Source organism: Mytilus galloprovincialis, chromosome 1 (genome assembly GCF_965363235.1).
Source record: "Mytilus galloprovincialis chromosome 1, xbMytGall1.hap1.1, whole genome shotgun sequence".
NCBI lineage: Eukaryota > Metazoa > Mollusca > Bivalvia > Mytilida > Mytilidae > Mytilus > Mytilus galloprovincialis.
The window spans coordinates 127,227,922-127,253,398 of record NC_134838.1 but is presented as its reverse complement, the minus strand read 5'-3'; the positions used below and the strand labels follow the sequence as shown (position 1 = coordinate 127,253,398).

General features: G+C 31.2%; 1 protein-coding gene and 2 long non-coding RNA genes across 6 annotated transcripts in view; 1 reads left to right on the top strand and 2 right to left on the bottom strand.

Moving 5' to 3' along the window:
* Positions 1-317: 317 nt before the first annotated feature.
* On the bottom strand, positions 318-5,841 carry LOC143058316 (uncharacterized). The gene is made up of 4 exons (XR_012973000.1): positions 5,695-5,841; positions 4,363-4,435; positions 3,704-3,870; positions 318-646 (listed from the first exon to the last, which is right to left on the bottom strand). It is a non-coding gene; the product is annotated as an uncharacterized LOC143058316 (long non-coding RNA).
* Positions 5,842-9,121: 3,280 nt separating this feature from the next.
* On the bottom strand, positions 9,122-11,084 carry LOC143058307 (uncharacterized). 2 transcript variants are annotated; one of them, XR_012972997.1, is made up of 3 exons: positions 10,666-11,084; positions 9,629-9,764; positions 9,122-9,212 (listed from the first exon to the last, which is right to left on the bottom strand). It is a non-coding gene; the product is annotated as an uncharacterized LOC143058307 (long non-coding RNA). The 2 variants fall into 2 exon arrangements; XR_012972996.1 differs by having other exon boundaries at positions 9,629-9,718; positions 10,666-11,049.
* Positions 11,085-11,892: 808 nt separating this feature from the next.
* LOC143058286 (dedicator of cytokinesis protein 7-like) overlaps positions 11,893-25,477 on the top strand; it is a 62,926-nt gene continuing 49,341 nt past the window's right edge. For all 3 annotated transcript variants that reach the window (XM_076231778.1, XM_076231774.1, XM_076231766.1), the window contains exons 1-11: positions 11,893-11,972; positions 14,212-14,302; positions 15,220-15,398; positions 15,633-15,704; positions 18,977-19,091; positions 20,174-20,389; positions 21,044-21,129; positions 21,865-21,931; positions 22,416-22,565; positions 24,053-24,118; positions 24,578-24,758. In XM_076231778.1, the coding sequence (XP_076087893.1) occupies positions 11,929-11,972; positions 14,212-14,302; positions 15,220-15,398; positions 15,633-15,704; positions 18,977-19,091; positions 20,174-20,389; positions 21,044-21,129; positions 21,865-21,931; positions 22,416-22,565; positions 24,053-24,118; positions 24,578-24,758 (1,267 nt within the window). In that variant the 5' untranslated portion in view covers positions 11,893-11,928. The remainder of the gene's footprint in view (positions 11,973-14,211; positions 14,303-15,219; positions 15,399-15,632; positions 15,705-18,976; positions 19,092-20,173; positions 20,390-21,043; positions 21,130-21,864; positions 21,932-22,415; positions 22,566-24,052; positions 24,119-24,577; positions 24,759-25,477) is intronic.

Below are 25,477 nucleotides of genomic sequence, written 5' to 3'. Positions count from 1 at the left end.
TTTTGAGATCGGGTTAACCCTGTTTACACAATAATAATTCATTTGCAAGATAATTTTATTACTGTTTTCTTTTTGTTGATAGCAGATCTTTATTTGTTGGGCTATAAATATATTCACACTTTTTGATGAATGGCCAATTGAAACTATTCTGTTTTGGAAAATTGTAATCAACTTTAGTCTTGTGGTTTTTTGTTGTTGTTGGGATGCTGTCCAATGAACCTATACCCCAAATCTCCTTGTATTCATATGTTTATATATTTGGAAAAAAGTTAAATCAGATTTAACTGTATCATTTGGCTAAAACTGAGATAAAAATATTATTTATATCTATTTTAATTATTAACAACAATACATGTATGTTCATGATTAATTTATGAAGACAAACAAATTTTTGAAAACAACAATCAATAAAACGAAAATAAATATTTAAAAAATGCACACAAATTTTCATGAGCAGCTAGTATGCACTTCAATTCACTCATTGAAACGTGAATAATCCTTGTTTGAGAGTGCATTAGTCTTGTGTAAAGTTATTTTTAAGTGTGAGTCTATTCCATTTATTTATACATGTAGAATCTCTGCAGGCTTTCAATTTTTCTCATGTAACTTGATAAACTTCCAATGATTAGGTTGACATAATTGTGATCTGAAAATATATAAACATTTTTTTTATAACTTTGTAACTTCTGGTAGGTAAGGGATGTATATGGTATGCCATTGTTTGTCCATCCACCCTTTAAAATCATTATGGCAACACTTTGTTCAATATCTCAAAGTAGTAGGGGCTAACTGAAAAAGGTTTTTATTTGGCCCAGATATTACTGCTAATTTAACAGTTATCCTAAATATTTCAAAATTTGTCCAAACTAGACTAAGGTACACCATATTCAGAAAATAATGGGTTTTTTTTTACAACTAAAGAGTTACCATGGCAATAAACTTAGACCAAATTTGTAAAATTTCTTAATTTTCTTTGTTTTTTGTCAAATAAAATTATATTTTAGACTGTAATGTGCCCTTCCAAGAAAAAAATTATATTAAGTGAGATTATGTCAATAGTTATAATAAAGGTTTTCTTAAATTATTTTGTTGTTTTGGAAACTGCATAAATTCTATATTTGTCCTCGTCTTCATGATGTAATTGTGTCTGTGACCTTATCAGACAACCAGATGCTCCGCAGGGCGCAGCTTTATACGACCGCAGAGGTTGAACCCTGAACGGTTGGGGCAAGTATGGACACAACATTCAAGCTGGATTCAGCTCTAAATTTGGATTGTGATTAGATAGTTGACACAGCATAGGTTTCTGACACAGAATGAATGTGGTCTTAACTTAAAATATTTTTTTTGCCTTTGAGCAATTCACTATGCTGTTGAATATTAATCCTCTCAAAAAAATGTTTGAAGAAATTTTCTTTTTATTTATGAAATCTAAAATGAGAAAAATTTAACCCCCCCCCCCCCCCATTTTTTTTTCACATCCCCCTTTCCCTTTTTCCAAAACTGATCTCAATTCAAATTTCTAATAATGGAGTTTGCAACAATAACTTCTCATTTAAATACATCATAAAATATTAAAATGTAAAATAAAGTGCTTGTTATCACTGAATGGTAAAGATTGTTTTAATTTATCAGTTGAATATATAATTTATCAAGTGAATATACATTGTATATTGTATAAAACAATGATTTAAGTTGATTCAACTACTATTCTGGACAAAGAAAGATAACTCCAATTGAAATTGCAATTAGATATTTCTTGCTATTGCGCAATACTGTACAATTGAAAATATTTGCTATTGCACAATACTGTGCAATTGAAGATTTCTTGCTATTGCGCAATACTGTGCAATTGAAAATTTCTTGCTATTGCACAATACTGTGCAATTGAAGATTTCTTGCTATTGCTGAATACTGTACATTTTTAGATTCAGCATATCAAAGAACCCCAAGGATTCAATTTTTGTTAAATCAAACTAAGTTTAATTTTGGACCCTTTGGACCTTAATGTAGACCAATTTGAAAACGGGACCAAAAATTAAGAATCTACATACACAGTTAGATTCGGCATATCAAAGAACCCCAATTATTCAATTTTTGATGAAATCAAACAACGTTTAATTTTGAACCCTTTGGGCCCCTTATTCCTAAACTCTCCCAAAATCAAACCCAACCTTCCTTTTATGGTCATAAACCTTGTGTTTAAATTTCATAGATTTCTATTTACTTATACTAAAGTTATTGTGCGAAAACCAAGAATAATGCTTATTTGGGCTCTTTTTGGCCCCTAATTCCTAAACTGTTGAAATCAAAACTCCCAAAATCAATCCCAACCTTCCTTTTGTGGTCATAAACCTTGTGTCAAAATTTCATAGATTTCTATTTACTTAAACTAAAGTTATAGTGCGAAAACCAAGAAAATTCTTATTTGGGCCCTTTTTGGCCCCTAATTCCTAAAATGTCGGGACCAAAACTCCCAAAATCAATCCCAACCTTCCTTTTGTGATCATAAACCTTGTGTTAAAATTTCATAGATTTCTATTCACTTTTACTTTTTAAAGTTAGAGTGCGAAAACTAAAAGTATTTGGACGACGACGATGACGCAGACGACGACACCAACGTGATACCAATATACGACCAAAAATTTTTTAATTTTTGCGGTCGTATAAAAAATATTATGTTTTTAATTCATGTTTCTTAAATTTATGCAATTCCAAACATAATGGGGCTTTTTGGAATAGTTTATATTCTTGGACAAAAAATCGTCCTTTAATGCCCTTCTCCTTTGCTTTGAACAATTTCTCATGAAATTTTAACACAAAATTTAGATTGAGTTCCCTTTATAAGTAATTTTTTGGAGTCTCTTTCAAAAGTTGCAGGACCTATCAGATTTAGGGTATTTTTCACATCTCCTATTAAGCTTGAGTGTGCTTAGAGTAAATAATCTAGATCTATACTAAGTGTCTTTCAGTTGTTTGTATGTAATAGTACCTGACCATGCCCCCTTTTTCTTGGTTTTATTTATTTCTACTTGTATCCATCTCATGATGAGTTAAGATTTAAGTCTTTTTCAACTGAATTTTATAGTTTGTTTTTATTTTGTACTCTTACACCACTGTCCCAGGTAAGGGGAGGGTTGGGTCCCAGCGAACATGTTTAACCCGATACATTATGTATGTCTGTGTCTGTCCCAAATCAGGAGCCTTTAATTCAGTGGTTGTTGTTTGATGTGTCACATATTTGTTTTTCGTTCATTATTTTGTACATACATGTATGATAAATTAGGCCAAATTTCTAGTTTTAATTGTTTCACATTTGTCATTTCAGTGTATTTTATAGCTCTCTGAGTGGTATGGGCTTTACTCATTGTTTAAGACTGTACTATGACCTACTATAGGCTACAGTTGTTAACTTCTGTCATTTGGTCTCTTGTTGGAAGAGTTTTCTCATTGGCAATCATACAACATACTCTTTTTTTTATATTCACAGTTTATAGCATAAACCATGTAGTTGTATCCACAATTTGATCATATAATTTGTATCACCATATAGGAAATATTAGTAATTTAAAAAAAAAAAAACGTTTGTGAGTATTTGCTTTAATATATAATTTGGTCCGGTATTTACTCAAATATATCTAGTAAAAAATAAATTTTGTAAACAAACCAATTTATAACTTTCATATATAGAAGACATACTTACGGTGTATCAGTTGATTTATATTGAAGCTACATGTACATGTACACTGTATATGTAAATTTTCTCAAATTTTCATTCTGTTAGATTTCAAGTTTTAACAATAACTGTTAAAATCTCCAAGGAAACATAGAAATCAATAACTGTGTTCATAGTTCTTCTGGTTGAGGGAGCTGAAAGTAATAATGAAATAATAAAATGAGTATAACTAAAAATAAATTGTTGAAATGCAAGGACCTGCATATAACATATAAAAAGTTTGAAAAATAGGGGGAGGGAAGTATTATTGACAATAAAAAACTGAATGCAACCTTTTTTATAATTCTTTCACAGGCATCAATCTGTATCATCCTGCTATACTAATTAAAGAAAGATATTGAGTGTTTAAGTGTCACTTACATTTGTAACTATAAAAAAGATTTGTCTACATTAATCAATTTCATAAAATATGGCTTCAAATCAAAATCAGTTTTCATGTTAACATTTTAAACATTGTTATTGAGCATTAATTTTACTCATTATTTACAAACATTTTTTTTTAGAACAATGTAAGTAAGTTGTCATTTTATTCCATGCAAGGCAGGATAATTAAATATTTTTTTTTTTATAAATTGATAAAGTAATTAATCCATGCAAATAAAAATATTTAAAAAATAAACCAATACCTATTATAATCTTTTTGTTTTATTCATTCTGATTCAATCTTAACACTGTGCTGTTATCTTTTTTTGTCACCATCTGTAAGATAAAAATAAAAACATTAGAATTGATTACTGGCGTCTTAGAATTATAGTCAAAAGTGTTTTTTATTGCAGGAATAAAAGGTTCATTAAGAGTACATGTACATTGTATATATAAGGGCTAAGGCCAAATAAAATACTGTGTGTGTTTCCTATTTACATCTTTGAAAATAAATGGTAGGTAGGTAGGGAATTTATGTAATTCAACATTTTTTTTTTACATTGAGTCTAAACATGCTAAAGGGAGAGATATTCTGACTTAAACAGTGCTTATTGAAAAATTACAAAAAAAAACTTTAAGGTAGGCAGCTATTTCAAAGCTTAAAACATATAGGGTTTAGTACAGAGGGAAATAGGAAACACACATATTTATTTATTTGGCCTAAATGTGGTTCTTAAAGGGTAAATAGAATACAAAATAATTGGACCAAAATTATAAAGATTTTACTTTTTTTTTTGGGGGGGGGGGGGGGGGGGGGGTAATTATTATTATATTGTATAGACTATAAATTGACTGGATAATAATTCAATAAAATATAGTAATATCGAAATGGAAATGCTCCCATCCAGAATATTGTAAATAAATACATACATGACCATGGTGACATATATATAATAAAAGCAAATTGCATAACAAATTTAGTAATGTGTGTGTTACCCTATATTATTTATCAATTATAATAATTTATGATTGCTTTATTTTTTTTATCCATGAAATCTAAATTGAGTTTTGAGAAATTAGGAGATTGGTAAGTAAACAGAGTCTTAATATAATATACATGTAATACAGCCCTTACTGAAGTTCGTTTAAATAATGTATTTGAATCCATGTGTCAATTTGGCATTATTTGCACCCCTTTCCCAGGAAATCCTAAATTTATCCCTATAGAGTCCAAATTTGTCTTTTGTAAAATATCTTTATTTCCACATTTAGCAGCTTCTCGGGTAAAATTTAGCCACTCTCCTAACATTGTATTCTGTTCTTCAAACGAGTTTATTAGCTGATGATTGGGTGCCAGTTCATTAAAAGTATGTCCAATTTAATATCAAAAGCTATAGCGTTTAAGTGTTCTTTCAACTTCACAGACGAGAAGATCATATTTTATGTTTCTTCATTGACGAAGATTTTTTTATATGGCATAATGCAACAAAGTCGATCGAGTTTTCATGCCAGAATTGAATTCTTCGACCTAACGATACAGAAATTTGCAAATTTTTATTTTGTAAAATTATTTGGATTGAGTGCATTTTACTTACGGTTAGTGTTTTTATTCATATATACTGGTAAAGTTAATAACAATTATCCTCATTCATCAATGTTCAGCCATATTTGCTTCAGTAGCAACAAAAGGTCAATCCGGGTCAAACCGCTTGAAGAGCGCGTACAATCTCCGGCGCAGAGATCACATATCCGTTCCGTTCAATACTACGTAACACTACACTCATATTAAGTGTAGTATTGCGGAGCACGTAAGGAACGGATATGATCTCTGCGCCGGAGATTGGAGCGCGTAACGAAAAAAGCCGAAGGCAGTGATTAGTGTAGAGTAGTATTCGGGCCCGTATGCGGATCGGAACTGGAACTGCCGGGGAGTTTGAGTCGGCGTTTTACGTTTCCGCAAAAAAAAAAGTCAACGTTTCCGCAAAAAAAAAAGTCTACGTTTCCGGAAATAAATACCTTACTTTTCCGCGAAAATAGTAACCATTCCGGAAAAAAATATATTAAAGATAATTAATCTGAGTAGATTTGATAAAAAGTGGAAGTAACACAAACACAAGAGGATTGAATGAAGTTGCCATTTTACACCCATGTATCGAATAGTTCACCGTGCCATCCATGCAAATATCAGTTATTTCATTACATAGACAATCATAGACATTTCAAGTTGGCGAAACACAAAAATATAACGATTCCGACATCATCATCTTTCACCAGAGACATATACTTCAATTGTATTATATGTCTCTGCTTTCACTAAGGTGAAACTTTCATATTTTTTTGACTTCTAGTATATTGTAGATAGAAGATCAGAACCCTTCTTGTATGATAATAGGAAATGAATAATTTATCTAACATATATATATATATATATACATACAGGTTGATGTCTGAATTCTTTTATATACGTTTTAATATAATTATACTCAATCTTGAAAACTTGTAATAAAAACATTTTCAACCTAGTTTTCTTATGCTCATCTAAAGAAAATATTTTTCAAAGGCCTTATTTTTTTTTTACCGTACACCGTACACCTTTTACATTATAATAAAAAAAATCATAAACATTTATGAATCACAATTAATATATATCTTTATTTTTATTCCTTATAAATATATTTTTTATTGGGGCCGGATCGACTTTACATATGGGCCGGATCGACGTGGGACGGATCGACTTGGGCCGGATCGACTTGGGCCGGATCGACGTGGGGCCGGATCGACACGAAATCATACTAGAAACAGACCCATTCGCTCCTTCTGCACCTTTATTCAAAAACTGGATGACAGTTGAACAGAGAATAAAATATCATAAGTTAGTGTTGACATTTAAGTGCATTAAAAATGATGCCCCATCATATCTAACTAACAAGTTTCGTTATGTTTCAGACAGAAATCCATACCCCTTGAGAAATGCTGTTCAAGGAAACCTCATACTCCCTTAACCAAAAACAGAATTGTTAAAAAAATCTTTTATGTATTTTGGACCATTCTTGTGGAATAATTTGCCAATACCGTTAAGAAATATTACAAATGTTAATTCTTTCAAATACAAAATAACAGATCATTTATTGAAATCAACCTAGCTGTATCAATAATATTAAAAACTGATCATGTCATATCATGTTTATTTTTTTTTTACATCACATTTTATCAAGTTGAACTAAACATTATTATCATACTTGACTTTTTATACTAATGTATGCAATGTATATGCTGGCATTTTGTTTGATTTCTCATGATGAGGGCCTCAGGGAGGATTAGTTATATAGCTAACTGTGTAACCCTCTTAAAATAAAGTATTGTTGTTGTTGTTGTTGTTGTTGTTGTTGTTGATTGCTATAACTAATCAACTTTTGGACATATTTTGAGTCACGTGGCTGATGTTCAGATTCAAAGTTATCAGTGAAAATTTGTTTAACCGAGTTGCGTTTTAGATTCTAGCAATTTAACAGAGCACGTACTTTTGCGAGAATAATACTGAAATGCTGACAATTTACTTTATACTAAACATAAAAGTTGAATGGCTTCAGTCAGCTTGGTAGAACAAAGGAAATGCACACGCTATAAAATTGAAACAAAAACAAAAAAAAAAGGTCAACTTTCCTTTGAAGGATTTATTGAAACAAAAACATGAAATATTATTTCCTTTCAATCATTGTAAATAGTGAACACCTGTTGAAAACCTGTTGAAAACTCAAGATTGTCATTAATTTCCTTTCATCTTCAATCAATATGCATAAACATGATAAATATCGTTTAATGAGGCAATAAACATATAAAAAGATGAAAACATTCACATTTCAATTTTCTTTTCCTCCTGTTTGATTCCAGTTTTTTGTATTTCACAATTTGTGTCAATATTTTCAGGACAATGATGCACAAATAATTAATTTTGCGAGCTTAATATATATTGCACGAAAAGAGTTTTAAAAAACAAATTATAAGATAAATAATATGTTCTAAAGCACAAGGAAAAGTAATCTCATAATACAATAATAAACGTAATACTGGCTGTTACCCAGTTAACACAAAAATATTTTGTTTATGTTTTTAAAACATTTTGAAAAATGTTGTGAAAATATCGTAGAAAATATTAAAATAACGTGCCATTGTATGGTTTCACAAATATTTTCAAAACATTTTCTATAACATTTCCAGAATATTTTTAAGACATCATTAAAACGTTTCTAAATTTTGTTGACAATGTTTGTAAAATGTTTTATAAATGTTTGTTTTACATTAAAATATCCTTGAAACATTTTTAAAACATAAAACAAAAATGTTTTGCAGGAAATAATGTTGTGAAATGTTCAAAAAACATTTTACAAAATGTTTTAATAATGTTCATATTCTCAAAACATCATTTAAATGTTATATGAATATCATTAGAAAAATGTTTTCTAACATCATTATTCAAACGTTTTATAAAATATTATAAAACAGTTGATCGTGTTTGAATATGGGGAGATCCTGGGTCCCCGCATGGAGCTATAATTATGGTTTATCTAATTCCAACTATTTCACTTCAACTTTGTCTAGTTTAGAGCATGTGGCCACTTTTCTCATAATCCTAGATCTGCATCTGAAAAACAACTGCTGTCATACTGATCTTTACCCAACATCTCATTTTACAATTGTTTGTTGATTACAGTTGAATCAGCATATATTTTATTTACTTTTGTCAGATTTAGATTGATATCTCATTGACATAACCCTATTTTTTGTATTTATTGAACACGTAATATTATATAGTTTGTCATGGTTTTACTTACAGAAAGGTATTCTTTTTTTCTGATTTTAAATATCTTTGCGCATTTTTTTTAAAAGTATTTCTTGATCTCATGTTTGATCACAGGTACCCTCAGACATTTTTCTGCTTCTGCATAGTTTTTTAACTGTTTTCTCTGCTACCTTATAAGTAATTAGTCAACACTATACAAGATAGAACTACAATTATAAATACAAAACATTTATTCAATATTTTCATATCACTGTTCTTTTTCAAAGTTTCCTTTGTTCCATTCTTTTTATTTCCTTTGACATCTGCTGGCTTCTGTAAAATAAAGTGTAAGCAAATTAGTCCTTCAGTTTAGTGATTAAACAAGTGGCTGAAATTTCAGTTAATTTAATCAAAATTACACTATAAACTATTTCTCTTCATTAAATCCAGCGGTTTTACAAAAATATATTGAAAAGTGTCAACTTATCAGTGTTAATTTATTGTGAAGCAACAATTGTAGCTATTTTAAACATCTAGAGGTTTTTTTTATTATTAAACAAGTGTAACGGTAGATTTCACCAGTTTTTAAAATAAGACACTATAGTTTTCTCAACTATAAAGAGTAGCCAGCCATGAAGAACCTGTAACATTTTCTTGGTCTTCCATAAACAAAAATATTTTGTAATGGTTATTGTATATTTTTGTGCAAATACATGTAATGTAGATTGAGGATTTAAAATAATAAATACCTTCAAAAAATTTGCTCTTCCAGGATATTTGTAGTCATTTCTAAGCTTATATTCTTCTTTAAAATCCCCATTTCCATTCTCCATTTTAATCTGCATTTCAGAAAATTATCATAAATTTTGGAACGTCTAATTGATCCTACAAAAGTTAAAATAAACAAATGAATAAAATATAAGTTAGAAAAAGTCACAGTGTAATAGTCAGCTACAATGGCCACAACATTTAAAAGTGAACAGCTGCTCCATGTATATAAACAATCCAGTGTTATTCAAATTGGTTAAAGCTTTTTTGAGTTAGTGTCGGACATGTTGACGCAACAGATAGAGGAACGAACAGGCCGACCGACAGACGGACACAGTATACATTACCATAATACGTCCTGTAAAGTCGTATAATTTAAACAATTCTAACAATGAAAGGAATGGCATAATTTATAAAGTTTAACGAAAAAACAAATTTGTCAGAAATGAACCGGCAACTACTGAATCAAACTCCTGTCTTGGGATCGGCACATAAATAATTATCTGGCTGGGTGATAGGTTGTTACTTGTAGGGCTCAACACAAAAGTACAAGTTACAAAAACATAAAACAATATATTATAGAGGCAACAACACTCGCTTTGTCAAATAGCAAAAGCTTTGATAATCATTGCATATTTGAGATTCCCTTGATAAGTAGATGTGTAGCCAGCGATGGAGCAAATAAAGTATTGCCCTGTCTGTTAAAGCAAATAATGGGCTGACTTGTAATGCTTATAACAGAACTTTTCAGACATGCTCAGTGGTTACAAGTGATTGCATTTATAGACTTTAAAATAATATAAAAAAAAACCTTAAGTTTAACCCTGTTTGTATAATTCTAATGTTCACTGGACATACACATCACAACATCAAGGCAGACTAAATTATCATCATCCCCCTTTTTGTATTATACTTGCTTACACTCGTATTTATTGTTTGAATATATTAAACAAATTAACCAAGATATTTTTAGAAGCATAACAATGATTTATAAATGTGAACTAGTGTCATATCTTACCAGTTTTAACGCATGATAAGGTTATTCTTTATTTTGTACGTTTCCTTTGTCTTTGTTTACAGCATGGCAATAATTAAAACTTCCGGTTACTGGTTTCAAAATTCCTTTGGATCATGTCCGTTGATCATCGGGAACAGTTAGATTTTAAATGTGTAAACGTTTGATGTCGGTAGTGGAATATAAAATCCGGAAAATAGCAGTGCGTGCACTATATAATGCTATATATATATGGGATCGAGGTACAGCTCCAATCTCTGTCATTTATTAAATAAAATAAAGTATTTTACATAACCTAAATCAATGTTTGAAAAATATTGTTAAAACATTTTCTATTAAATATTTTTTTGTAAATGTATTCATAATATTATTTTAGAATGTTGTTAAAATATAAGCAACAAAATGTTTTATAAAGTCATTTTCTCAATATTAAATGCGAAACGTTTTTAAAATGTTTTGGGGTGAATGTGTTCATAATATTATTTTAAAATGTTGTCAAAATATTAGCAACAAAATGTTTTATAAATTCATTTTCTCAATATTAAAAGCGTAACGTTTTCAAAATGTTTTCATCAAATATTATGAAGAAATGTTGTTAAAATATCTCAAAGGCATGTTATTTAAACATTTCATGAAACATTTTTAGAAAATATTTTTAAAACATCGGAGTGATATTGTTAAGAATGTTCTACTTATATACTTTTAAAATGTTTTTCAGAGGTAGAACCTACATATCTTCTGAACATTTATAAAACATTCATACAAAATATCTTAAAAAATATTATCGAAAACATTTTTATGAATATTCTTACATCATTGTAAAAATATTTTCAAAAAATGTTTTAAATAAATGTTTTAAAAATCGAAGAAAAAATATTCACATAACATCACGAAAATATTTGTTTGACAACGTTTTGATAAGACATTTATACAACCTTATAAAAAATGTTTTGAAAATGTTTTGTGCTACCTGGGTATTCATAATAGATGATAAAATATTATGTAAATAATGTTTCATTTTTTTCTATCAATTTTAACTTTCTTGTCGCTAAAATTATTTTGTTTTGCATATTCTTTTAATATTTATTGCAATAATTAATTTTAATTAAAAAAAAAAATGTTTTCTTGTCGCTAAATTATTTTTTTGTCGCTTGTTGTCGCTAAAAATAATTCTTGTTGTCGCTTGTTGACGCTTGTTGTCGTTAATTAGTGAGACCGCAGCTAAGTATCCCAAAATTGATGACGTATTTCACAGTGTGATGAATAATGGCCTCGACGGGACAGCGAGCATTCGCTCAAAAATTAAATAAGTAAGTTAAATAGATATGCCCCTTCCGAAAATGGTTTCTGAACATTTTTGTTTTAATTGAAGTTAACAGAAAAATGCTCACCGTGTTATTGTTAACTCGATGATGATCCACAACAATGTTTGACGAACTGAAGGATGCTGAAGACGTGAAGTTGGAGTGTCAGTGTATCACGACACAAAAGTGACAGACAGAAGAGAAAAAAAAACTGCACTTCTGTTTGTGTCGAATAAATATTTGTAGAATTTGTTTGCATAGATAATGAACTCAGCTATTTCCTAATTACTTACTTTCCAACTAACTAAAAATATGCACTAGCCACTACCACTATGACTAAGTCTATGTAAAAATATTTAATCATTTATCAACAATTTTGTTTATAAAATTGTTTAATTTTCACTGTATATATACGTCTCCACAAAGCAATGCGCAGTATAAGAGATATATAAACTTCAAAATGTTGGAGGCGGTCACTACAAATTAGGAGTTAGAAGAAGAAGTAAATGTAGCGTACTAACTAGAAATTATTACTATTTTACAAAAAAGAATGCAGTCAATTCAGATATGGTCATTGCAATTTCCAACCTTGTTTGACTGGGGGGATTCTGTATTCTGTAGGTATACGTGTGGCTGTAATCTATGACAAATTGCCCCACTGGCATATTCATGATATTGCCCCACACTTAATCGCCCCAATTTTTCCCCAACTAGCCCCACTTTATGAAAAATTGCCCATCTTTTGTTTACCAACTCGCCCCTCTTAAAAAAAGGGTAAAATCCCATTGAAAAAACATGCAGGTTGGATACAGTATGAACATTATAAAGGGCAAATGTTCCTCTGAAATAAGGTTTGCCCCACTTGTGAAAAATAGATAAATCCTGATGAATTTAGTAATGACAACTGGCCCCACTTAATTCTAAAGATGCAATCCCTTTGTATATCTATGTTCCTGTCCCACTCATGAATAAAATTAATACCTATGAAAACCTTAGATAAACATGTTATTCCCGTTTTAATGGTTTTACTTTAGTCATTTGTGGGGCCCTTTATAGCTTACTTGGTATGAGCCAAGGATCTGTGTTGAAGACCATACTTTGACCTATAATGGTTTTTCTTTTACAAAGTGTGACTTGGATAGAGAGTTGTCTCATTGCCTCTCATACCACATCTTCTTATATCTATTTTGTAGTTCTTTTCTTTTTGTTGAAATAAAGCATAAAGAAGTGATTATCAGTATTTCTGTGACGTGAATGCCAACTAGCCCCACTTGTGAAAAATAGACTAATCCTGATGAATTCAGTCTTTCAAACTCACCCCACTTATGAAAAATAGGAAAGTCCTTATGAATGAAGTCATGCCACCTCAAAGTCAATAATTTTTTTTTTAAAAGTATTGAGTTGGTGAAAAAGTGAGGCGATTTGCCAGTGGGGCGATTTGTCCTGCTTCCGTGTGGCTGTTGACATTGGAATGACTGGACTGTCTATCTTGTATTAATTAAAGTCTTGCGTGTATAAAGTCTCGTGTGTACAATTTTTCGAAGTTAAATAGATATTGGAAGATGTGGTGTGAGTGTCAATGAGACAAGTCTCCATCCAAATAACAATTTAAAAGAAGTAAACCATTATAGGTTAATGTACGGCCTTCAACACGGAGCCTTGGCTCACACCGAACAACAAGGGAGGCACTTCCTATGTACAAGGTGATAAGACGTGCCGCTGGTATAGGTCACCTTTTCAAGCTTGAAAATATATGATAATGAATAGGTCAGATAAACTATCCAAAATATATGATTATCATTAGGCCAATAAACTGATAAAGGTCCCATTACTTAATTGCTTTTCATCTTTCTTGGTGTCCCTAGGAACATATATATATTGATGGGACTTGAAACTACCTTATTGTGGTTGATTTTATAGTCGAGTAATAGGTAATAAAGATATGATACGGAAAGGGACATGTGTAAAATATGAACTCGCTATTATCCTTATAATTTCTGATAAAATCTGATGTCATTCAAATTAGTTTTATAGTGATGCTAACTGTATCTGTATTCTGTCACTTCAAATTTGTTAAAAGTCGAAAGTAATAGAAAGCAAGGCAGGAATAATGATACTTGTCATTTATTATTTATAAAACTATTATTATTCAAAATGATCTTTTCTAACCTACCGAATTACTTGCCTTACACATGAAGATATATTCCATACAGAGAAGATAATGAATCTTTAATTATTGTTTCAGGCAAGGTGCTGCCGAGGTTAGAAAGGCAGTATCATCGACAGTATATGCTCCATCAGATCTTGCTAGAAGTGTCAGCGGGTTAAATCTTACTGTGAGTAAAACTAAATCATAACACTGTGTTTTTGATACAGAAGGATAACTTTTGCAGTTATTTAATTCAGAGGAAACCTATTAAAACTATTACATTGAAAATGATTTTCACAGCATTTGACATGAACTTCATTTATTTTATTATTTTATAAGGCCTTTTAAATTAAAAAGCTTCAAATAATGGTTTACATGAAAAAATAATGAACATGATGAAATTGATATATTCAGTAAATTGTGTATGACTAGCCTGTCTAAAAGTTTTTTCCCTGTGTTACTAGATTGCTGCCTAATTGATATTTACCAAATTAATCTTTTGTTTCTTCTAAAAAGTCATTTAGACAAATTTAAATGCCTTTGGAACATTATGTTAAATAAAGAAACAGGAATTATATTCATATATATATACAACTGGTCTAAACACCAGCCCAACAAAGTTAGATCTGTAAAATTTGATTTCGCAAATTTTTGTTCTTACCTCGCCGGGATTCGAACTCATGCTACTGAGATATCATGACACCAAAATGCCTGCACTGTATCCGATGCGCTAGACCACTCAACCACAATGGCTTCATAATAAAGCTTTCGGTCGCCCGGTGTTACCCTTTCTCGTCAGTTTTAAATATAGCATCGTACTTCAGTACATGATATATGGCATGAAGATGGTATTGTTACAGATCAGCTGAATTATCTATTGTAAAGGATCCTACAAATTAATGTAAGATACAGTCACAGAAATGATTATACAATGTATTTATAAGTACGTCTGAAGCAGTGACAACTCTACAACAGATTCATCCATCAGATCACCAGCAGTGATGATGATACATGGATGTGTACATTCTTTATAAACAACTCGTCTAAACATCAGCCCAACAATGTTAGATCTGTAAAATTTGTTTTCGCAAATTTTTGTTACAGGTTCCCCTCAATGATGTGGTAGACCCACCAGAATATGAAGAATTTGTCCTACAGAACCAATGTACAGTAGAAAGAGATCCACATAGAGATCTTATATTATACCCAGATAATGATGATGTGGATGTCCATTTCTTGCCAAAAAGATGCAGGACTGTCAGTCATATTGTTCCAGAAATTGGGTAGGATTTTTGTTTTATTATTACAAATATGGTTCCTGTTCAATAAGTAGCTTTTAAAAAAATGAATTTAATGTTTTCAATCTTAAATCTACTTCACATCATGAGTAAAATAGATTTTTTTTAACTGAAATCCCTTAAAAACAGCTATACAGCATACTACCTGATTTTTTAGGAGGGGACATGATGTAATAGTAAATGTTAACAAACTTATTGTATTTTTATCTTTTTGCATAGGGCTGAGACTGATACACATGTATTTGACTTTGTGAGGAGATACACTGCTGATTATACTGTAGTATCTAGAAGGTAAGAAGTTAGTACATAAATCTACACAGAGAAAGCTATATGACAGTATTGTAAACCAATCTTTGTCAGAACATTTATTACAGCGATATAAAAATATTTAAACAATCTTACTCTCTGTGAATTCTTTTAGAATGGTAAATGTCATACGAGTTTCTAGGTATGTGTTTATGAGGCAGTAAAACAAAAAAGTCATCTAGTTTTAAATCTATTGATATCAGAGTTACCAATATTTCAAAGATATAAATTTATTATAAATTTCTCTATAGATTTGCAAAAATTGAAATGATTTTAATCTCTATTGATACCGAAGGTACATAGAAATAAGATGTGGTATGAGCGCCAATGAAACAACTCTCCAACCAAGATACAAATTGTAAACCATTATAGGTCAAAGTAAAGCTTTTAACATAGAGCATTGGCTCACACCAAACAGCAAGCTATAAAGGGCCTCAAAATAACTAGTATAAAACAATTCAAACAGGAGAACAAACAATCTAATCTGTATTTATAAAACAGAGAAACACTTATGAACCACATCAACAAACAACAACCACTGAACAATAGGTTTCTACAGAATTGAAATGATTTATATAAATCTCTCTGTAGATACCAGAGGTACAGTTCCAGTGTTTGTAGTAAGTTATTAGTATTGAAATGAACTATATCTCTCTGTAGATACCAGAGGTACAGTTCCAATGTGTGTAGTAAGTTATTAGTATTGAAATGATCTATATCTCTCTGTAGATACCAGAGGTACAGTTCCAGTGTGTGTAGTAAGTTATTAGTATTGAAATGATCTATATCTCTCTGTAGATACCAGAGGTACAGTTCCAGTGTTTGTAGTAAGTTATTAGTATTGAAATGAACTATATCTCTCTGTAGATACCAGAGGTACAGTTCCAGTGTGTGTAGTAAGTTATTAGTATTGAAATGATCTATATCTCTCTGTAGATACCAGAGGTACAGTTCCAGTGTGTGTAGTAAGTTATTAGTATTGAAATGATCTATATCTCTCTGTAGATACCAGAGGTACAGTTCCAGTGTGTGTAGTAAGTTATTAGTATTGAAATGATCTATATCTCTCTGTAGATACCAGAGGTACAGTTCCAGTGTGTGTAGTAAGTTATTAGTATTGAAATGATCTATATCTCTGTGTAGATACCAGAGGTACAGTTCCAGTGTGTGTAGTAAGTTATTAGTATTGAAATGATCTATATCTCTCTGTAGATACCAGAGGTACAGTTCCAGTGTGTGTAGTAAGTTATTAGGGTCCCGCCAAAGGCGGTCCCCTATAGTGATCAGTCTGTCCGTCCGTAACACTTTGTGTCCGCTCCATATCTAGAGAACCATTATGATTTCATACTTTATACTTTACATGTTTATTAACCACCACCAGAGGGCGTGTCATGATGTATGTACAACTTCCTAGGTCAAAGGTCAAGGTCAAAAAACTTTGGTTTCAGTTGACAACCCTGTGTCCTGTGGTGAAGATCGTGTCCGCTCTATATCTTGAGAACCGTTATGATTTCAAAGTTTATACTTGACATGTATATGAACCAACACCAGAGGGTGTGTCATAATTTATGAACGACTGCCTAGGGCATAGTTCAAGGTCAAAAACTTTGGTTTCAGTTGACAACCCCATGTCCTATGGTAAAGATTGTGTCCGCTCTATATCTTGAGAACCGTTATCATTTCAAAGTTTATACTTGACATGTATATAAACCAACACCAAAGGGTGAGTCATAATTTATGTGCAACTTCCTAGGTCAAAGGTCAAGGTCAAAAACTTTGGTTTCAGTTGACAACCCCATGTCCTATGGTAAAGATCGTGTCCGCTCTATATCTTGAGAACCTTTATCATTTCAAAGTTTATACTTGACATGTTTATAAACCAACACCAAAGGGTGTGTCATAATTTATTTACAACTTCATAGGTCAAAGGTCAAGGTCAAAAACTTTGATTTCAGTTGACAAACCCATGTCTTATGGTAAAGATACAATTTTTTAATGCACATTATTCACAGCGGGGCCCACAGAGATGGCTCCCATCTCAATGATATCTAGTTAGTATTGAAATGATCTATATCTCTGTGTAGATACCAGAGGTACAGTTCCAGTGTGTGTAGTAAGTTATTAGTATTGAAATGATCTATATCTCTCTGTAGATACCAGAGGTACAGTTCCAGTGTGTGTAGTAAGTTATTAGTATTGAAATGATCTATATCTCTGTGTAGATACCAGAGGTACAGTTCCAGTGTGTGTAGTAAGTTATTAGTATTGAAATGATCTATATCTCTCTGTAGATACCAGAGGTACAGTTCCAGTGTTTGTAGTAAGTTATTAGTATTGAAATGAACTATATCTCTCTGTAGATACCAGAGGTACAGTTCCAGTGTGTGTAGTAAGTTATTAGTATTGAAATGATCTATATCTCTCTGTAGATACCAGAGGTACAGTTCCAGTGTGTGTAGTAAGTTATTAGTATTGAAATGATCTATATCTCTCTGTAGATACCAGAGGTACAGTTCCAGTGTGTGTAGTAAGTTATTAGTATTGAAATGATCTATATCTCTCTGTAGATACCAGAGGTACAGTTCCAGTGTGTGTAGTAAGTTATTAGTATTGAAATGATCTATATCTCTGTGTAGATACCAGAGGTACAGTTCCAGTGTGTGTAGTAAGTTATTAGTATTGAAATGATCTATATCTCTCTGTAGATACCAGAGGTACAGTTCCAGTGTGTGTAGTAAGTTATTAGTATTGAAATGATCTATATCTCTGTGTAGATACCAGAGGTACAGTTCCAGTGTGTGTAGTAAGTTATTAGTATTGAAATGATCTATATCTCTCTGTAGATACCAGAGGTACAGTTCCAGTGTGTGTAGTAAGTTATTAGTATTGAAATGATCTATATCTCTGTGTAGATACCAGAGGTACATTTCCAGTGTGTGTAGTAAGTTATTAGTATTGAAATGATCTATATCTCTCTGTAGATACCAGAGGTACAGTTCCAGTGTGTGTAGTAAGTTATTAGTATTGAAACGATCTATATCTCTCTGTAGATACCAGAGGTACAGTTCCAGTGTTTGTAGTAAGTTATTAGTATTGAAATGATCTATATCTCTGTGTAGATACCAGAGGTACAGTTCTAGTGTGTGTAGTAAGTTATTAGTATTGAAATGAACTATATCTCTCTGTAGATACCAGAGGTACAGTTCCAGTGTTTGTAGTAAGTTATTAGTATTGAAATGAACTATATCTCTCTGTAGATACCAGAGGTACAGTTCCAGTGTTTGTAGTAAGGAGAAGTTAACAGACAGAGATGGTCTGGATCAACAACAATATGAGGTGGATGTGGAAGATTCTATGCCACAACCAGAAAAAGTACGACATAGAGTAACTTAAAGTATTTAAAAGTTAAACTACTAAGATTATTTGTGGCTCTCTTTTTGCTTGATTTCTACCAGAAATAGTGTAAATCTTATTGCAACTGTAATTGTTTTAGACAGAAACAGAGTGTATTTCATGTCTTTTGGCAAAATGTCTGTTATACACACCACTGATTTGATAAATACAAAAAGCTGTAAATTTACATTTGGATCTACTTTACTGCCAATTGAAAATTTAGTAAAAGAAATCTTGTATTTGGAATCAATAACTTATATTCAACAGAAAATATTTCATTCTCTGAACTATGGCTAATAATTTCCTGTTTTGGTGCCAAGGTTAACCAATCTTGACCTTTATAAACAATAAACACAGAATTAAGGAGCATGTTAAATTTTTGTAAGATTATAGAGCTGTTTACTTCTTATTTTATGTGGGGTTTTTGTTTTTTCATGCGTTCCAGTTTGTTAATAAAACTTTAAAAAAAACAGCTTTTAAATTATATGGTGTATTCAAATTTTTCTTTCAGTGTCGATTAATCCAATCTTGTTTGCATGTATGTTAACTTTTTCTTTTATCACAGTTTCTTCCTTGCACTTGTGCTGTGCTGTTACTGAATTTTTAACGAGAGTTATCATGGTTTAGGTCACTAGTGAATTGGAGAAGGCAATAATTCAATAGTAGTGTATTTCTTAACATTAGGATATAATTAAGGATTTTCGTTTAAATGGAAGTCTTTACACACATGTTCAAGTATTGAAACATATTGAACATGTTTTGTTAAATTTGAAGGATCATAAAGCTAACTTAGATCTTTGCCTGTTCTGTTCATATAAATTATTATAAACCTTTAACAGCAGAAATGATCAGCGATACAAGATCTACAAAATGGTCAAAACTCTTGGGATGACTCCTAAAAGAGGTTATTGGCCTTAAATGTATATTATCTCGAAAACGAGGTAGCAACTTTATACTTCAAATTTTTATAAGGTGAGCAAGGAGCCTCCTTTTTTGCTTTAAGGAGCCTCTTTTTTTGTAGAGTTATTCTTTTAAACTAAAAAGAATTTATTTTATTTAAGGATGTGAGTTCAAAAAGACAATCAATTCACATGAATGACACCCCACGTGGAAGTTGGGCCAGTAGTATATTTGATCTTAAACAATCCCAAGCTGATGTATTACTACCTAACTTGTTTGAACAGATGTCATATGAACAAGTAGACAAACAGAACGAGGATCAACGACAACAACACAGATTGGATTCCTTGTTCAGCATGTATGAAATACCAGACGAGGTAAAACACTCAATTATCAAATGAGATTCTTTTATTTTGGTTGTTCTGGGTCACAAAATAGTGGAGGAAAAAGAATTTATGATAGAATTTTAATACAATAAATTGATGATAATTTGTTGATGTTTCCATCTTTCAAGAGGTCTAAAATTGACATCAAGTTGTATTGTGTAGGTTCTATTTCTTTTTTTTTTTTTTAAATTGTACATACTTTATTAAAAACTTCCACATTTGTTAGTTTGATACAGAAAGTACCGATACCTTATCTCGGCCTCGTTAAACATTAGATTGTATATTTAGAAAAATTGTTAGTACTCAAAATTATAATATGTATACAATATATATTGGGGAACAATTATTTCAATATTGATCAATAAAGAGAACTTTATTTCAGAGAGAAAGTGAGAAGAGAAGAGAAAATAAGAAATAAACAAAACACATATGCAAAAAAGTCCTATTTCTAATCTTTTTTCACTATCCACATGTTGCAAAAGGACTATGAAATGGAGTGCACATGTTTTACCGGAAATTAGAACTGGAAAATGTTTCAACAAATGTTGGGAACTTCCCTGAATAAGCCTAAGACTAATTTTGTGTAATTTATTTTTTAGTCGCCCTAAATTAGTTAAATAACCTATAGAAACATTCTAATTTCAGGAGGAAAAGATAGAAAGAAGACCCCCAGCTGTGGTGCCACAAGAACATTTTGGTCACAGAATATTAGTCAAATGTCTCAATCTGAGGTATTTTGTCAAGAAATTGTGTCATTTCTCATATAATTACACCTTATGTAAGAATCCGGGGTTTTGATTGGTTAATAGCCAGTGTATTTTTCACCAATTTACTGTTATCAAATGAATATCGTTCATTTTTAACGCCGCCGGGGTATTTGCTAAAAGGATATGCCTTTTTTACCCTCTCTGCCGTGGTATTTGCCAAAAAATACTCTATCCGACTGGACGCTTGTAACGTCACGATCATCAATGCCTTACGGCTCGTGAAATTTAACATTCTCTCGACTGGTATTTTTCGCAAATACCCCTCCTTAACATGATATATCTGTTCACAATTCTACTTAAATCCTAGAGAATGGTTTTCAGATTAAACAAACTTATATTTCACTCATTAAAAATATTTTTAATCGGAAAATACTATATTAAGAGCTCTTCACGAAATAAGTATTATTCAGTATTGTTTGTAGTACATGTATTATTTAGTATTGTTTTGTAGTACATGTATTATTAATGCAAATTTTGAACAGTGGACAAACATGCGAAATTAAATTTTAAATTACAGGAAATTCTGCATAGAAATGATGCTATAAAAATTAAGTTCAAATTTTATTTTTTTGCAAAATTTGATCAATCACAAAAATCTTTGAATTTCAGAGACAGGATATTCTTATTGACACACCTTACGTCTCAAAGAATTTTTATCTAAAACTTTTAGTTCTTCAGAAATTTGTTTCTTTGTTTCAGATTAGAGTTAGAATTTGAACCAATATTTGCCTGTATGGCTTTATATGATTCTAAAGAAAAAAAGAAGGTTAGTTCTGTACAAAATAAAATATACCTATACGAAACAATATATTTATATTTGCACAAATCTTCAAATATTACTGTTAAACCACACTGTTGATTTCATGCATAATTATAGAGCATTATTCTTTAATTTGATGCCTGGTATGAATTTGTGTGCATAGCCAATCAAATTGAGGGTAAAAAAAAACATGTTATGTCTAATATATTTTCTTTGGTTAACATGTTTTTATCCTGATAAGCATGTAAAATTTGCGACTAGACATTTCACTGTGATCATGTTTTGTTTAAAAAATAAACCTGCAAAAATGGAAATTTTTCTGTTGCAAAAATGATTTTACTAGAAATTGTCATCTGGTATAATTGGGAAAAATTAGTTAAAAAAAGGGATAATAACTTCTTTTTTTTTGCATTTATTTTGAATGATACATAATTATTTGATAAATATGTTATTTTAGATATGCAAGTAATAAAGAATGTTTTTATTTTAGATTTCAGAAAACTTTTACTTTGACATGAACTCTGACAATCTAAAGAATATGATATCAAATCATGTACCCAAGCAGGACGTGTCTACCCTGAGTAGGAGCTGTGTATTAAGTCTGACATATCCTTCACCAGATGTTTTCCTTGTCATAAGAGTAAGTTTTAGTATTTCATGCAAACAATATCAAACACATAACCTAAACAAAATTGTGATCCATTGGAGCCATAAAACGATATTTGGGTTACAAGCCATAAATATTTGTGCTAATCAATACATATTATACGACTGCAAAAATATTTTTGGGTTTGTGTAATGCTATGATGTTGTTTCGAAATCGAAGGCTGCCATGAATTATTTCTTAAATTTGATCAAAATCTGATTTCAGACAGTATGTATATTCAGGTTGACTTGGGTCCAAATTTGCACCAATTGTTCAGGGTCTGGACCTCTTCAGTTGTATCAGGCTGTGCTCAGCGAAGCATTTTATTGTTTTATTTTAAATGACCGCAAAAATAAATTTGGGATCATATAATGGTATGATGTTGTCGTTTGATTGTCTGTGTCATCTTCTGAAGACACATTTGGTTTACGGACATTAACTTTAGTTTAAGGGAATGGATCTCTTTGAAATTTAATAAGAAGGTTCAATACCACAAAAGGAAGCTTGGGATTGATTTTGGGGATGATGGTTAGTACCATTTAGGAATAAGGGGCCCAAAAGAAATGAAGCATTTTTCTACTTTCAGGATAATAACTTGTGTATAAGTATTTCAATTGCTCTGAAATTGTACCACAATGTTTAATACAACAAGAAGAAGGTTTGGATTCATTTTGGGGGTTATGGTGCTAATAGTTTAGGAATTAAGGGCCAAAGAGGGACCAAAAACAAGCATTTTAGTAGTTTTTGGACAATAACTTGTGTTTAAGTGTATGGATCTCTCTGAAGTTGTACCAAACAGTTCCATTTCACAAAAGGTAGGCTGGGTTTGATTAGGGGCTTATTGCCCCATTCATGCAGGAATTAGGGGCCAAACAAGTGACAAAACCAAGCATTTTTCTAGTTTCCAGACAATAACTGATGTTTAAGTGTATGGATCTCTCTGAAATTATACTACAAGGTTCCATACTACAAAGGAATGGCTGAGATCGAGTGTGTGTGTGAGGAGGGGAGGGGGATTCTAAAGTTGAGGGGGTTCCAATTTTTTAAGGGGTTCAATTTTTTTTCAATTTTTCAAATTTCAGATTTATGAAAAGTTTAGAAGAAATCTTGAATTGCAAAGTATTGCGCAATAGATTTGTAAGATCTTGACATTTGTTTTATGTCAGAAACCTATATAATGTCAAAAACTTGATCACAATCCAAATTCAGACAGTATAAAGCTTGAATATTGAGTCCAAATTTGCCCCAACTGTTCAGGGTTCAACTTCTGTGGTCGTATCAGGCTGCACTCAGCAAAGCATTTTATTTATACTATGATTATAACTCCTAATAAGGAATCATTGTAAGTAAGAGGAAGGTTATGCAGTATTAAATGTACAGTTTTCTCCAAAGTTTCTGAATTATTTTGTACTCCCATTATGTAAAAAAAGAAAATATTTCAAAGCTGTACATATTTGATAAGATTTTCTCTGATATTTCAGCTTGAGAAAGTTTTACAGCAAGGAGACATTGGGGAATGTGCTGATCCCTATCTAAAGGAAGATAAGGTTTGATTTATTTTGGTATATTTCAAAAACAATTATGTAAATATGAGCAGCTATTGTATAATTTCAACCATAGATTCAACTATGAGCAAAAGCCATATATTATAGTCGCCTATAATTAGCCCAGGCATGACAACATTCTAAAACCTTCATACAAGAAAACTTCATGTGGCGAAACATTAAAAAAAATATATTTCATGCAACCAAATTCAATAAACATGTTTATTAAAAAATAATGTACCAAAGGGGCAATCAAAAGAGGACAGACTGTACTGGGGCTGAAAGAAAAAAAGGAATAAGACAACAGTCTGCAAGACACTACACAGAAAACTAGGTGTCCATACTTTGCACAAATATTTTTTTGGAGATAGAATTTACATTGCATTATATATTTTTAATATTGTAATAATTGCTTACAAGTTGTTAGTTTACAGAAATTATTTTACAAATTTCTGTGTTTAGACAAAAGAAGAGAAACACAGAGGGAATGCTGCCCAGTTTTGTGATAGACTTGGTAGATACAGGATGCCATTTGCCTGGACAGCTATATATCTGATGAACATTGTAACTGGAGCTAGCAGTATGGAGAGAGAGGCATCAGTGGATAAATTTGATCAAGATCTTTCCAGAACATCTAGTCTGGGTAATTATTAGAAAGATGCCCCTTAACCTCATACCTCTCTAAGACATGTCAGCCCCGTGGAAGACCATAGTTTTTTATTTGTTAATATTTTATATTACACATGTTGATTTTTTGTTAAGAATAACCTATTTACACTTGTTTTTTTTTATCCACAGCTTTATAAGGATTCAGATCTTGTTCACAAACAGAAGTTTACATATTTTTTTGTTATGGACATTGTAATGAGAATTTTTATAAACTCATGCCTGCCAATTTTTCAAAATGCCCATGGGGGTTTTACGTGCAAAATGGCTCCCATAGTCCAAGAAAACCTTCAAGGGGACCTTCAAATACATTTTAATGTTGTTTCTTGACTTCTTCATACTTTAACAAGCCTATAGCCATTGTTAGATTAATTGTTTTGTTTGAAACTGTGGACAAAATTTCTCTTTCAAAATTTCCATTTGGGAGCCTCCATGGGGGAAATCCCCCGCAAATAGTGACAGTTGGCAGGTATGTATACTGTAAATTCAGATAATATTGCGATGTTTTTATTATTGCAAAAAATGCGACAGGGTTATAATCACAATAATTTAAACTCACATTTTGAAATTTTTTATATGAATTAAACAGGGTTTTTTACAATGTCTCAAAATTTTAATTGCATTTTAGTCTAAAATTACAAATTCACACTAATAAATTCATGCAATAATTCCTGAATTTACATTACCCTTGTAGAT